We start from the raw sequence: 15,147 nt of genomic DNA on the forward strand, positions 1-15,147 counted from the left end.
TTGTCGCGGGAGTTCAGCCGAAGGTGATGGAGTGTTACAAACATTCTCCTCCCGCGGACCTCAGCGGTTTGAACACCTTGAAGTTCACACCAGGACTGCCCTCGGGCTGTAAAGGACAACCAAGGCGGAAGATATATCCTCGCACTTTCAGTCTGAATGCCGCCAAGGTTACAAGCATTCCCCAAATAACACGTCTTCACGTCTGTGGTTATTGCCTTTACTCAAGTGGAAAATAAACTTACTTCAGGTGTTGGTCAAGGTGGAGACTGACGAAATGGCATGTGACTTGTACGTCCGCCCAGGCATCCAGCTCTTGTGTAATTACTCTGTAGATACATTGAAATAGAAAATAGGGCATTGTCATAACACAGCCATCTGCACATGGGGTATTCCTGATTCCAAGTCTTTCCCTTGTTAGCTATCTGACAGCTCGGCCAAAGAGATACAGTTACCTTGCTTTGAATGATTGAATAACGGAATGATTGACAGAATTCTCGATAGACTACTACTACTAAATACTTGCTAAGATAGAAATTGGTTTTTGATGACCGAGTCAAACCGAGGCGATAACCTGATATTTGGGTGATTCCACTAAAAGTTCGGTGTCATCAGTGGGCAAAAAGAACTTGTCTGTAACTATCAACTCCAGAGTTACCTGCAGTGCAGTAAAAAAATCCTGATTTTAATTGCTCGATAGTGTCCTGACCGGAAGCAAGCCACTCACAAAAGACAGCCTTGCCAAAGGTACAGTGTATGGAACGCCGATCATGTGTCCCACGAGGTGGCTCTCTTGTAAAGGAGCAAGTTATTGGCAGGTAGCCGTAATCCACACGGGACAATGGTCAGGTCACTTAAAGTTACACTAGCCCTCTAATGTACGTACATAGCGTTATCATCCGAACAGTGATGGCGGCTCCATCCTGGGCCACCTTATGACAACACCAACACGCCAATTTACTTCCTCCGTGTTATGCATCAACCTATAGAACCCTACAAAACTTTTATGTTCGTTGCTTTAATTTTCCCCCCACTTCTTCAAACACAGTAACCCCCGACTTCAGTTGTCGACAGAACGAAGCTCGATGCTGATGCAGAAGAAACTGCATGAAACGCACTCCATTTTGCATGGAATGAGCTCAGAGTTAGTTCCATGCTACGTTTGTTCTTTACAATGATTGAAAAGACTTGCCTTAGTCGGCTCATTTTGCTGCTTAGTCATAGATTGTGATCTATAATAATTAGTTGGCTAAAAAAGACTTTTTAAAATCTGAGTTGATTTGGTTGTCGTGAGCTATGATCATAAGATGATATAGCGTGTACCCGTTTTCATTCCATGTTAATTTGATTAAATTTCCTTACTCTGAACATGTTAAGAATGACTTTCAACTCTTGAAGTCTTGCACTATAAGATATGCTATTCCACAGATATGCGAGAGAATAAACTTGAAGCATTAGAACCCATATGCTGTGCATACTTGATGGTTATATGCTCTGCTGCGTCTCTCCAAGACTTTCCTCTGTGCCCCCTTTCTCCCCTCCGCTTGATCGAAGTGGTGAAATTAATTTGGACAGGTAAGTACGCGGGATTCGCCGGAATCTCTGGAGAAATGTAGCGCATTAGTTTTAATTACTGCGTCGATTCCTGCCCCGCTACGGTACTGTGGGGTCTGAGTTCGATTTTTTTACCTCTGATGAGAACGTAAGGCCGCCAGAATGCATGTCAATTCGTGTTCAGCACAAGTGGATGAAGAATTGGGATGAGTTTTTTATGGGCGAGCTACAACATCCCCAGAAAAGTTTTCTTTCCTAAGCTTGTTTTAAGGTTTGTGTGAGGAGTGGTATAACCATTAAATATGACGCATGGGTGTAAATGGGTAGTGATTTGCTGCCAAGTCAAAATCATAAATTTAGTACGAGCTATGCGCATGTTGAAGCCCTTTATGGACAAAATTGCAGTGTGTACAGAAGTGCGGTATGTACAAGGCTATCTTTTCACGACTGCTCGAGCTCATCAGGCTCTTTTAAGGTTCATAGTTGGAAAGCGATATGAAAATTAAAGTGCACCAGCCAACCATTGCATTTACAGAGCCATTGCCGTAAAAGAAGTTCAACTGAGGACACACTTCGAGCACTTCAATGGCGACTTTTTGCGCAAGTTATCTAAACATTTGGACTACTAGTGTTTATGTAACAGAACTGATGCAAGAGTGTGTCACAAACGTTTATAGGTCAACGGGTCGCATTTTAAATTCAGTGGTATGTTAGATGTTATAGGAAGAGACAAGCACATGTTTCAGACAAATTTCTTTATTACGCTACACCGAACAGAGAGCAGAGGTTGTGATGTATGGAACAGATAAGGGCGCGCTATTAGCACCAAATCAGGAGCCCTAATCTAGGACGGAATTTTAGCGTAAACAGTTTATGGGCAGTCAATCGCTCACCGCTAGTGGGCTTGCCTGCCGAAAAGCTCCAGATGTCCGAGAGAAAAAAGACAGAATCATATCTATATATGGAAGAAATTGCTTGTGTCTTGGTCTGAAAGGGTAGTAGCATAAGTGCTGAAGAAAAGGCACTATGAAGGTGGAAGTTCAGGCGGAAAGGCGGACAGCGGTAGCGGGAAGAGATATTTCCTAAATTTACTGTGGGATAAACTCCCTGGGAGTCACTCACAGACGCTGCCCGTTAGATAAGACGGGGCACGCTTCTCCGGTCCTTTTGTGAGCTTTGTATGATTGAACGCTTCATTAGCGCCACCCAGACCCAAATGGCAGTCGGCTTTCTCCGTTCATGTAATAAGAAAAATCCCCAGATGTCTCCAAGTTCTTCATATTCCTTCTATCCTGTCATTTTAGATAGCTGTGAAATTGCCGCAATTTTCCTGGGAAATTAGGAGTTAGTCCGGTCACCAGATCTATAATCACAAACTGCCTGCGGTAATCGATCTCCCCAAAGTTGTGCCCACTTAAATCACCATTAAATGTTTTTAAGACATCTCGCCTACGCTTATTTCCAATGTCGAGTCAATTTTCCGTCATTTCTCCGCCTATTTACAGACGATGTTAATGAGGCCTCGGGGAGGGGCGTGCACCTGTCCGTCACAACGAGGCTCCGCACAATTCAACATGGCGGCGACCAGGCTGGCTGCGGCGGTTCTCCTCGCTAGTCTTACCTCCAGCTCGGCCCTACAACACCCTTCCCTCACCATGTAAGTACCGTAATGCATCGATGATATACACAGCTCAATGCCTACGAAATTTGTTTGTATGTCAAGCCTTATCAGTGATTTTCTAACGGAACAATCGTGAGTCGAGACTTCTTGCTCTAACAGCACTCCTCGTCGATAAGGACGCTGTTTATGTGAACTTCGCTCTCGCACGTTGCCATGCGTTGCCGTTGTCTATATATCTCTCCAGTGTGACGACGTTAAGCTGTAAATGCATTCTGTGATGTTTTTCGACCTATTTGTAGTCTGTCAGATTGTTCTGTCCTGTTTGACCGCTAGCAGCCTGGCGGATTCTTCAGATAGAGACGTGATTGCTGCTTAGACTTACTCTGACGTAGACTGGCGGTCACGAGTGGTCCCGTAACTCGCCCCGGGGCTTTAGTCTTAGCGGCCCGGCCGAATTCTTCCGTCATGACGACTTCATTCTAGATGCTGTTCACTCTTCGCACTAGCCTATTTACCAAACATGGAGGGATTTCCACCGACGTGGGCACAAATTTTCCAGGGAATCCCAAACGATAGGCGGGATCTCATTCGAAAGAGCCTGTTTCCCCAGCTTGCAGGCAGGCGTGTAAAGCTATCGCGGGTTTCGCCTGACTGCATGACCGCTCGCCGCACTTCTTAAGCCCCTTTTGCTACGCTCTGCGTCCTCAAAGAGTAACCTTTCTACTACCGTTTACTAGGTAGTCAGACTCAGTCCGGTGTTTTGTCAGTCTTCCACGAAAACGTGCCAGCCAAGCGCACTTACAGAGGAAAACATTCTGGGCCTTCTTCACAGTTCCCTAAATTTGCGCTGATGACTTTGACAGCCTGCTGCGTCAACATACCATATTTGTGGAGTGTGGGCACCGTCGCCGCCTGATAAGCGTGAGAGCGTAGACAAATTTGCATAAGGTACTCCGTACCAATTGCTACTGTAGCCTGGACCAAACAACAAATAACTGGGGACAGGAATCATAATGGTGTAACAGGAGGACACAGGTGTCATTGGGACACTTGGACTAAGACCACGCCCAGGACGACAATTGGACTGAAATCGATATGGATGAACTTGACCTTTATATTTATTGATGTACAAAATTGATATGATAGAAATGGAACTATTACGGTGGTTGGACAAATTCTAGAGGGAGATCTATTGTCGGTTTGAATTAGGGCAGTGGCTGGTTGGTGGTGGGGCCAGGTCAAATTAGTGTCTAGCATCACAGCAGTGTGTTTGACATGTTCTCAGTTGCATTTCTTTGTGGACTTTCAATTTCCAGCAAAATGCAATGTCCAAATAAGTCACCAGTAATTCTAGAGATGACACCAGGGAGATGATACTCTTGAAGCGACGGCATATGATTTATCAATTATATCTACCTCATCTATGTCCTTGCTTCAATAATCTTGTCCTTGGGATAAATTTGCGGCTAGCCGTTCGTGTGGCATATTATGGGATTGATAACATGTCACATCATAGCTGAGAAACTGTTTCATGTTACAAAGAAATGTTTAAAAGATGTTATAGTATTATTCGCTCTGGTTGAATAACGAATGGAAAAAAAATCCTATTGTTTGCATGGAGGCAACAAGTCCTTTAGTATTTGTGTATGCCACAATTCTGGGAGTTCCCTGAGAATGCCCATGGGGATGGTATTGCTGCTGGTGGTGGAATGATTGATTTCTTGCATAATTTTCTCTTTTATGTGGTAATTAGGCACTCGGCAGTTTGGGACCAATAATTGTGAGCTCCGCTTTTCTGGCTGTGAATTTTTCATGACTTCTGTCTGAATGGGTGGAGAAAGTCCTGTGCCTAACATGACATATTCTCATCAACTTTCTTTTATGATATTTGCATTCTTCTACCTAACACAAGCCATTAATCATTTTGCACACGGAATTTATGACTTATTATTATTGCTTCTGTAATGCAGGTTATTGCAAAGTTTATTGAAATTGATGGCATCACAATTGGCTATAGAATAAAAACGTTTGCTGAGAAGAAAGCTGCATTATTTTCTGTATTGATCATGATTATCACAATAGTGGTATAACCCAGGACCAGTTTTGGCAGAGATGGAAAAATTGTTAAATTAAAATGTCATACCACTATGACATGATATCTGTACGTTTCCTCCCAAAGGCATATCAGATTCCAGTTTGATATGCTGTTCTCTGCCTGCCACCATATATGAATTCATATTCAGCCATATCTACTCTCACTTAAGACTAGAAGATTATCACATCTATATTTAGACATGATATTAAGTTATTACCATGATTTTTGAATTTGCCAGGAATTCCTTCACAAATCTGAGTGTCACCATTAATCATGTAATATAACTATTACAGTATGTTGAATTTCATGTAAATATCGGAAGAACTGTACACATGCATACATGTTGTTAACGAGAAATTAAAAAAAGTACCAAGATAAAAGGCAATCCTAACATAATTTTTCAGAGATTGTTATTTGCATTTTGGGGGCGTCTCAGTAAATGCTCCAGACCTGTATATTTGATGGAAATGTGTTTTTATTGTGGGTTTGTTGTGTTAACAGAGTGAATGAGTGGGGTGATAGACTGGAGGAGGAGCTCTACAACATCGTCAGGAAGTACAGCGGAGTGGAGGAGCTGAAAAATGTGAGTCAAAAACAGTTCCCGTAAGAAATCATTCTTGCGAGAACAACTTGAATGAGTAGCTAGTGGTAAAACTCTTGAAGTTCACAAATTTCTATGACTTACTGTATTAAATGTGAACTTTCATCATTTTGTCGGGGACCCTAACACTGCGCCAATAATACATTTTACAACTCGGAAAAACAGTAATCCTCAGAACTTGTGACCTGTAAGTTTATCTGAAATGTTAAACAGAAATGTCAGCCAATGAAAATGTTGTGTTTCTGCTGAATGGTTAATAAAGTTCCGTAGCAGTGACATGTCACATTCCAGTACCACAAAGTGGTTACCATGCACAACCCACACAATGAGAGCCACAGAATAAACATGCCTGTCAGATACAGATAATTGTGGAGGTGGGGCCTTCCACATACATTGTTACAGTAATCCAATAAAAGGGGAATGTTTGCAGGGATTTGATTTTGCATTTGGAAGAAAGTGGAATGTCCGGTAGCTTTAAGTTTTGTTGTTGAAAATTTTTATGGTGGTTTTAAGTTCCGTCTAATATAAAACCACCGTGAACATTTCCCGTTATGCAGTACCTACACCTGTCCATTCAGTACAGGTGTTGATTCGGGGTTTCAAAAACAACAGGTTTGGCATGCAATTTTCTTTATCATCCTGTGAGCCTAAAACATGATCCCTACAATCTATTTGCTAAAAACTACCTGTCCATCTCTGAACCAGTCAAAGTTGGTAGCTCATAATGTTTTGTCTTGACAAAGGAAGACTATAACTGAAACTATCCTTAGGCTATTAGACAATACATCAGAATCTAATGCTTTAGGGACTCAACAGGTTCAATTAGGGCAATTGGACTGTCAGATTCAACATGTTGGGATTTTCTAATTCATTGAACAAAATAGCGTGTGAGCTAACTGCCTGTTGTGCCAGTTAGTCAGGATGACCTGAGGACAGAAGGAATATGTGGGAGAGATGGGGACAGGGGACAGGTTGATGGGACACATGTCATTTTGTACCGATTTCTGTACCAATTTTCCTTCTGTCCTTCAGTATTGATATGTCTTAATGTCCAATTTCAGGAGCAATTAATTTTTTCAATACATTTTTTTCTTTCAACACCGCATACACATGCACCCCCACCCCTTCTATTCTTCCTGACCTAGCCCTATTGGTTTGTGGTAATATCTAATATCAGCCGATGGTAGCCAGTCAGATGACCTTGAACATAACAATTTGACGAGAGGCTGCAGGCGTGCATAGTGAGGAAAGCGCTAACCCAAAGTCAAGGCCAGCATCATATAAACCTTAGGACATTCAACCCTATTTTCCTCATGGCCAGATAATATTTCACACTATGTTGTCTCAGTTGAAAGGAGTAATGGAATATACAGTGTAAGTAAGGCTAATTTGCACTTCAAAGACTGTACTGAAGATGTATATTTTCAACAGTTTCACGCAGTGACAGAGATCACATGCTTTTGATAGTCATTAAAGATAATAAAATCAAATTACCCCCAAAACTTATGACTACTTTTACATTTCTTGTATTTTACGTATTTGTTTTTGAACCTCTATTTAGATATCTATTAAGTAGGAATGCCATTGTCAATATTATGACTCATTGAGATTTAGAAAATTCTATTTTCATGTCATAATGTTGCATTCAGAAGTCTTTCATTAGATTAGCAACTGTAAGTTAGTTTGATTTTGGGGCTTTATCATGTTTTCTTATTATGGTTAAATCAGTGTGCCATTGAATTCCTGTGGCCTGCATGTTTCTAATCTGTTCGGTACCTGACAGCTGAGGGAAGCTTTTAGAGGCGGTGGAAATGCCAGAGCGTGGCACCCTTGCCAGAATGCCAAATTGGGTATATCCCCGTGCCCTTCCCTGGCTGGTTAACATTGCTCTGCTATCAGTTTACTTTCCAGTTAAGTGAGACTGGAAATTATCATCTGGCCGAGATTTTACCTGCAATGTTGGAAATGGGCCGATTGTTTTACCCATTTACGTGGAAATGTACAGGTCAATTTGATCATCGTGATGTCCTAATGGGGCTCATGCAGGGGTGGATTTTATTGGCATAATCCCTCCTGTGGGCAGACATCCCTATTTTCACCTATACCTGTTAATCCTGTTGAAATGGTGAAACATCCTCCCCGAGATTGGATCCGACAAGGAGCAGCCATTTCCCATTCTGATGTGTTCTTGATCAAATCTCCGCTCTGATTCTGCCGGCTGTTCGGCCAGTGGTAATCATAGGAAAGGTCAATAGTTAGATGCCCCCTGCTTCACAATTGCTGTAATTTCAACCTATAATGTACTTTACATTCCCAAAATGCTAGAGGCAATACCGCCTCCCATTATACAGGCCATGTCATGGCATTTATTAGGATCATTCAAACTGCAGTGTACCTGAATACTAGAAGCACCTCACTAGCACACATCAGGACTTGCTGCAATTTCCTTAACATTTGTCAATTTGCCATGAATGCTTAATGTAAAAGAAAAGGACAACTAATCCATCTTTTAAGAATTTTCATAATGTTTTATTTACCACGTCTTGTTTATTACTCTGCAGTAATTGATGTGCTAGAATGCCTGACTGTAAATAATGCATGTTGTGTCAACCCCTTAGGTAACAAATTGCACTAATTATGTTGAATACAATATTTCTATCACCTTGAATTTTTAGTGTGCTAATACTGTTCTTAATAGCATTCATACACAACACCCCAATTGTAATTCAAGTTATTATCTTTTCAAAAGGCTATATAATCAGCTTCTCTTTTAAAGTTTATCTTAACTCACATTGGGCTAAAGGCAGCTGAAACATTTTCAAGGCAAAAAATGTATTCCGTATTCCTTGCAAGCTGACAATCCTACAAGCAGTGAGTTAAGCCTGTGCAGCCTAACTGGATAGCGATGTGAGCCATTGCCTGTTTTCTCATGATGATTGTCTCACAAAGCTTATTTTGTCAACCTTAAACTGCTGCTATTGATACTTCACTTCACTACTGCTTTATTGAATGCTAGGCCAGTTTGTAAATTATTATCATTATCTAATTGTTCTACCAGCTGGAGGAAATGAAGATGATAACTGTGCTAGTAACATACCTGTTTTCTGCCATAACAGGTCAATTATTTTGCAGCTTAAAAAATAAATATTGGGTTTATTACATCATTAGGCAAAACACACGTCCTGCATATCCTCGTAAAGTCTACAAAGCAATCAGAGATCAGAGGTAAGGAAATGACAAATGACGTCCATTCTGCCTCAACAAGTATTGTGCAGAAAATCAGCATTTTGACTGAAAAAAAAGCCAAAAGTACAAAATGCTAGTTGTATGCATTTTACAATGAAATATAAATCACACCATGCATTGCTGTTGTAACAGATGTTTATAATGCACATTTATACTGTGTTTCAGTTTTACCGTGATCACAGCGTGAACCTGAATGTTGTGGATGTGGATGGGCAGGTACTGGTACAGCAAACAGCCAAGGAAATCGACGGCCTGCTCTCCAAGAAGATGAAGGCCTTAGAGGTAACATTATTGAATGATAGAAGAAATGATTTGATAGATGAATGAAATTGTGAGATGACTGATTAATACCTTGGGCATACAGTGTTGTATGTATACTATGATGTGTATACTTTTATATATGTGTGCACAGTAAGGAAATCTTTTTGAAACGTTTTACAAAAGCAATGAAGACATGTTCACTAGATCAAAAATAAACTGATTTTCAAAGTTTCTGGTTTATTTAAGGTTTACTGTTACAGGATAATGTTGTAAAGCAGATGTGATGACTTAATGAGCCTGCCGTTGAACGTGGCATCTTCCCACTGAAAGCTCATTCCCCCTGCTAGGCATATGAGTAATACAGTGCTGGCGAGGCAAATCACAAGTTCACATGCACTGTGATGCACTCCATTGATTTATATTGATTGTCAGGTCCTGCTAGAATACCGGGCGGAATCACCCAAATCATGTTTATTAATCGAGAGCTGTCTCCCTGGTAGGAAGGTGAGGTTCCGTCTGTCGGGGCTCTGACCCCGGCTCAGCAGGCATTTTCTCCCCGTGTTCAGGGACAACTTGTCAGAGATGAAAGGCTTTGGAGTTTCTTTCTTCAACAGCGTTTATTTCCTCAGGGGGACCCCAGGTGATCGGGCTATAAAATATTGAAGCTGGTGTATTGTAGAGAGCCAGCAGGTGAAGCTGTCAGGAGCCTGTAACTGTGCAGGGTTGGGAGGAAGGGGGATCTTACAGCACTGCAGAGAAATGGGAGTCTCCGTTTTAAGTGCTGAGTCAGTTTCTCCTCAGGCATTAGGAACCACTTTTGATGTGTAAAGAAGTTATTGCCAGTGGGTGGAAACTTTTGTTAATCCCTTTGCACTATGATCATGGAAGACCTTACCTGTAGTGTTGTAATTGATTGCATACCTGTAGGGTAAAATTCTCTGCTGGTTAAATTGGTAGACTTGGATATTATGCTCTTCCCCAACTTGTTTATCTTACAGCTGAATGATTTTTGTCAGTCATTAGAGAATGGCTGTAGCCTCTGTTCTTGATTCTCGATAACATCTTTATATCCCCCTACACAGTGTAATCATTGTGAATGAGGATGTAATTGTGTAACAATTGCCATATTAAACCTAAATCAATTGGCGGCATCGATTGGATGTGGTACATTTTCTTGGGGAATTGATTGGAAAGTGAAGAACCGTCATGGTCAGGACCAGATGGAAATAGAGGAAAGACTATGCCTGGCACAGTAGGTGCCTGTATGGGCCCCAGAATATTTTTACTATCATGCAATCATTAGACACAATCTCAAGTCTTAACTGACATGATTTCAAAGCATGCTATTCTACTATGCATCTGAAACAAAATACTTCTTCCTCAAATAAACCAGGTACATCTCAAACAGGTTCTTTTGACAACCTGCCAAGTTCTACCTAGCCATTAGAGATTTCAAATATTTGCATTTCCTATTTTTCTTATCTATAAATGCAGAATTAATAACCCACCCAGATGTGTATATGGTGCCAGAAGGCCTGGTTGGTTCCTATAACCACAAATAAACCACAGACTTATCAAACATTCTGCCCCATTTGTATCCATTAGGAGTTTCAAATATTTGCATTTCCTATATTGGTTATTCATTAATATAGTGTGTGAGAAGGCCCTGGTTGGTTCCTGTAACCTGCAGCTCTAATCACATTGTTCGCTCTGTTTTTTTTTTAAAGTGAGGGGCCTACCAAGCCTTATGGCACCATGTGGCCTATGATTATTATTTCATATTTCTCAACAGCACACTTTCAACAATGTGATTGAGTCCTCCCTTATGAGCATTTGTAAGAAAATGGATTCTAATTTTGAGCAATTTCTGAACCAACATTTTTTTCTTTTACCAAATGCTCTGAAAGGGCCCAATTGTCTGAGCCATGCCACCAATAAGCCTATAAGTAAACCTATGTTTGCCGATATCTTTTTTAATTGGAAGGTAAGCCTCCTATAATGAAGAAAGCTGTAACTTGAACTATTGATTTTTTTGTCAGCAGAAGAAAGTGTCAATTATTAGGTATTCCCCAATGCCAATACCCCAGTTTGGAAAGTAATTTGCTAAGAGTACAATGAGTAAGGCCATACGTCTAATGAGTTTCCTTGATGTTTATTTCATGAGCCTCTATTAGATCCTTCTTCCCACAGGTAAATATAAGCCATGGCATTGTGCAGTAAAATTTAATGATTAAGCAGTGTTTTGACATTTGCTTCAAGGAATTTAAATCAAATTTGTGGCATGTAGAAATTAATCAACATTTTGGACTGTTGACTTTGAGGGAAAATATCATTCAATGTATTCTTTAGGTTTTAGGGAGTTAGATTCTAGATTAGTAGGAAAGAGATCTTAATGAAGATAACTGGAGAAGCAAAGGAAATTCAAGATGAAGATTGGCCCCTGATGTATGCAGAATATGCATGATGAATAGAATGTACTCAGAAATAGAGATTGCTGCGCTCTCTCTTGGGGAGAATGTAATCGTGTAAACTTGGAATACCAGATCCAAGATAGCGAAAATTAATGGATATTGATTAGGTATACGAGCATACTGGCTATGCGATGTTGGAACATGTGTGACAAGACATCACATTTTACGTCATCATATTATATGATGAGCAATAAGGACAAGTGCAGATTGTACAAAATTTAATAATGGTGTTTCACCCGTGGTGTGCCATATGATTTTTACCTTCAAAAGTAAGATAGAAGCTGTGTTCTTTTGAAGATATAAATCATGAAATCTGTTTATCCTCTAGGCCATTAATATACATATATATATATCTTCTCAACAAATCTTCACCTTCTGGACATCATGTGCAAATGTTGAGTGCATGTAATTGATCAAGACCCCCTGTAGATGTGTGATTATAAGATCCATTTGTAGTAAATGAATACCCTTGGCTTCGTCAAGTACATCCCGCTGATTATGTCTCGTTATTGCAATCAAAAAGTAATCAAAGGCAATACTTAATTTCAACAAGTACACAAACACGATTACCCCCTGCTTGTAGTCACTTCCATGATTAATTGGCTCTCTATATTACGGCTTCCATGCCCCCCAGTTGTGTTGATCAATATCACATATCTGAATCCTTTCTCTTAGTGTGATAAACAGGGCAGAAGGGAATTGAGCAGTGAGCTGCACTAGGACAATTAGTCAAGAATTTTTGTAGATTCCTCTACAGTTGTGAGCAAAATTTGGTGCACTTTTACTGCCAAATGTGTACTAGAGATTTGGCAGTGGCCAATCAAATGCAATGTCAGGGAGTTCTCATTCTCTTCGTTTGAAAATGTATGTCAAGATGTCAGGACTTTTATATAACAGTTGTATCCTATTATCATGTCATCATCTACGGTATTATCTATTTGAAGAGAATTATAGACATACTGCTATATGACTGTAATGGCTATCTTTCAAATGCTCTTTTGGCATGCCCATGCACTAGACGAGTGAGTTATATTGATCTGGAATATGCGGTAAAAAAAGTACATATTGTCCTTAATAGCCGATGCTGTAGGGCTGATGTGAATCAAGATTTTTCCATCAAGGTCAACATTGACCGGACTAGGCTGTATGTACTAAGCTTTGCATCAACAGGTTGAACCTGGTGTTATATAACCCATCCAAATAGTCCACTCTAAAGTATTCAGTAAGCAGGTCACACAAGTTACTGAATATTTAATCTAGTGCACACAACAGACGGGTCTGCTTCTAACGCTGGGAACTCAATACCGTTTTGTTGATACTTTCAACAGTGTGATGTTTACACCGTCCTCAACCCAAAACAGTGGGCTGAAACCTGCAACTGTTTGCTTTAAGTCCCTGCCTGCTGATTGGATGATAAAAGAAAGAACTATGATTGTTTTTTCTGCACCAAGTACAATGTAACCTGCAGAGCAAAGCACTAAGTCAGGCATACCTCTTTCTGGAGTTACTTCCATTTAGGGGTGTAAGCTATACGTCATCTTTTAGCACATACGTGTAGCACTGTGACCCACCCCAAGTCAACCATAAGCAGAAGTCAGGGGATACCCAATGCCAACTTGGTATACTTAGCCTTGGGGTCTCTTGATATGCCAGGCAAATATTTCAGGCTCACTTTGATGATAAACTAGACATTTCAACCTAAATAAAGGAAATATGTAGAATATATAAGATAGCATAAGTTTAAAGTTATACAGAACTTGGTGGAAATTTTACTATCATTTACCTACAAATTAAAGAGTTTTCTAACCTGAACATATCAGTGTTATATTATGCTACTGCATGGTGACCCTGTAGCTGGTATATTCAAGCGGCCTATTTAAAACACCCTCATATTCCCTTCGGGTGTCTTACACATTTACCTCACCCAAATGATGTAAATATTGTTTTAGTAGTTACTGACTTACATGAAAGCTAATGGAGTGCTGAGAGGTCCATACCAATTGCCTTCTGTAGTGTAAATATGGACTAAGTGGGATAGCTTTAATCTTGAGGAAAATCAAATTTGTGGGTCAATATAAGTGCTTGCTAAATTGGTTAAAACTGTTTCTTTGTATAATCAGTCTTGTGCTCAGACTTTGTGTAGCAGTTTGGCCCTTGGGTTTAATTTCATGCTGCAATGAAGTGTTGTAAGTTAGTGTTATCTTTAGGAACTCTGCTTGGCAAGAAGAGAATATAAAGGCAACTTTAAATTGTGTTGCTATGGATGACAACGCGGTGTAAATTTTTGATAAGGTATTCTCTGATGTGTCTTGAAAGTCAGTATTGACTTTTATATACTTTCATTGCATTCGTGGATCAATAAATCAAAAATGATTACACTGTAGCTGAGCATTAGCCATTAGTTCTAATAATACCATTTACATGAAATAACAGCAATATTGGCTCGTATAAATCTAAATATGACTGCTAGATTATGTACAGAAATATTACACCCATTTGCCCTATTATAACAATAACATCACTTTTGTAGGTGGTATTTTCACTGTCAAGTAAAGATATAGGAAGTTGGGGTGACTTGGCTCAACCAAGGAAAAGTTTCTCATGATCAACTTTTATTCTAGTTCTCCCAAATCAAAGCAAGCTAACTTAAACTTGAATCTTTTCTGGCATTAGGTACTGTAAATGCATTTTAGTTTGCGGTGATTTAATTTTGTGGCAGGGAGAAAATGGAGTGCACATGTTTGCAACGGATTCTCTATTGGTTACAGAGCTTAAGGCAGCAGGGAGTAGGTTAAGTGTGTGGTTGGTAGAAGACAAAACAAGCATTTTGCAGTGGTTTCAATTTTGCAGTGAAGAGGTTACCACAAAATCCATGAACATAAACCCACCGTGGACTCTAATGCATTACAGTAACTGTCACTGAAATAGAAGGGTGCAGGAAAGTATATTACATTGTAAAGTAACAGAAACATTTGGCACTTTTGAAAAATGTATAATGCAGGATATGAATAATAGATCACAAAGTTCAACTGTATATTGCATGTAAGTCTGATGTTTCCATAGTAAGTAATTTGTGCTCTTAATGATGCGTGAACAGAAGAAAAGTATCCTGATGCTATATAATAAAGTGTTGGTAGGTGAATCAAATGTGTACTACAGATGATAAAAAAATAAAAACATTGAAATGAAAAAGGAATATTTTCTTGGATACATGAGCACATTCTCATATCATCTTCTTAAGTATAAAATCCTAGCATTGCTCTTATTCTGATAAAAACAAGGCTATTACAATTAAAGCTTC

The 15,147-nt window shown here is 39.8% G+C and overlaps 1 protein-coding gene across 7 annotated transcripts in view; it reads left to right on the forward strand.

The window, feature by feature from the left end:
• LOC136435212 (voltage-dependent calcium channel subunit alpha-2/delta-2-like) overlaps positions 1–15,147 on the forward strand; it is a 100,149-nt gene that overhangs the window by 34,621 nt on the left and 50,381 nt on the right. For all 7 annotated transcript variants that reach the window (XM_066428503.1, XM_066428502.1, XM_066428504.1 and 4 more), the window contains 3 exons: positions 3,057–3,208; positions 5,769–5,850; positions 9,280–9,396. In XM_066428503.1, coding sequence (XP_066284600.1) covers positions 3,060–3,208; positions 5,769–5,850; positions 9,280–9,396 — 348 coding nt within the window. In that variant the 5' untranslated portion in view covers positions 3,057–3,059. The remainder of the gene's footprint in view (positions 1–3,056; positions 3,209–5,768; positions 5,851–9,279; positions 9,397–15,147) is intronic.

This window comes from Branchiostoma lanceolatum, chromosome 5, assembly GCF_035083965.1.
Source record: "Branchiostoma lanceolatum isolate klBraLanc5 chromosome 5, klBraLanc5.hap2, whole genome shotgun sequence".
In the NCBI taxonomy this organism is placed as follows: domain Eukaryota; kingdom Metazoa; phylum Chordata; class Leptocardii; order Amphioxiformes; family Branchiostomatidae; genus Branchiostoma; species Branchiostoma lanceolatum.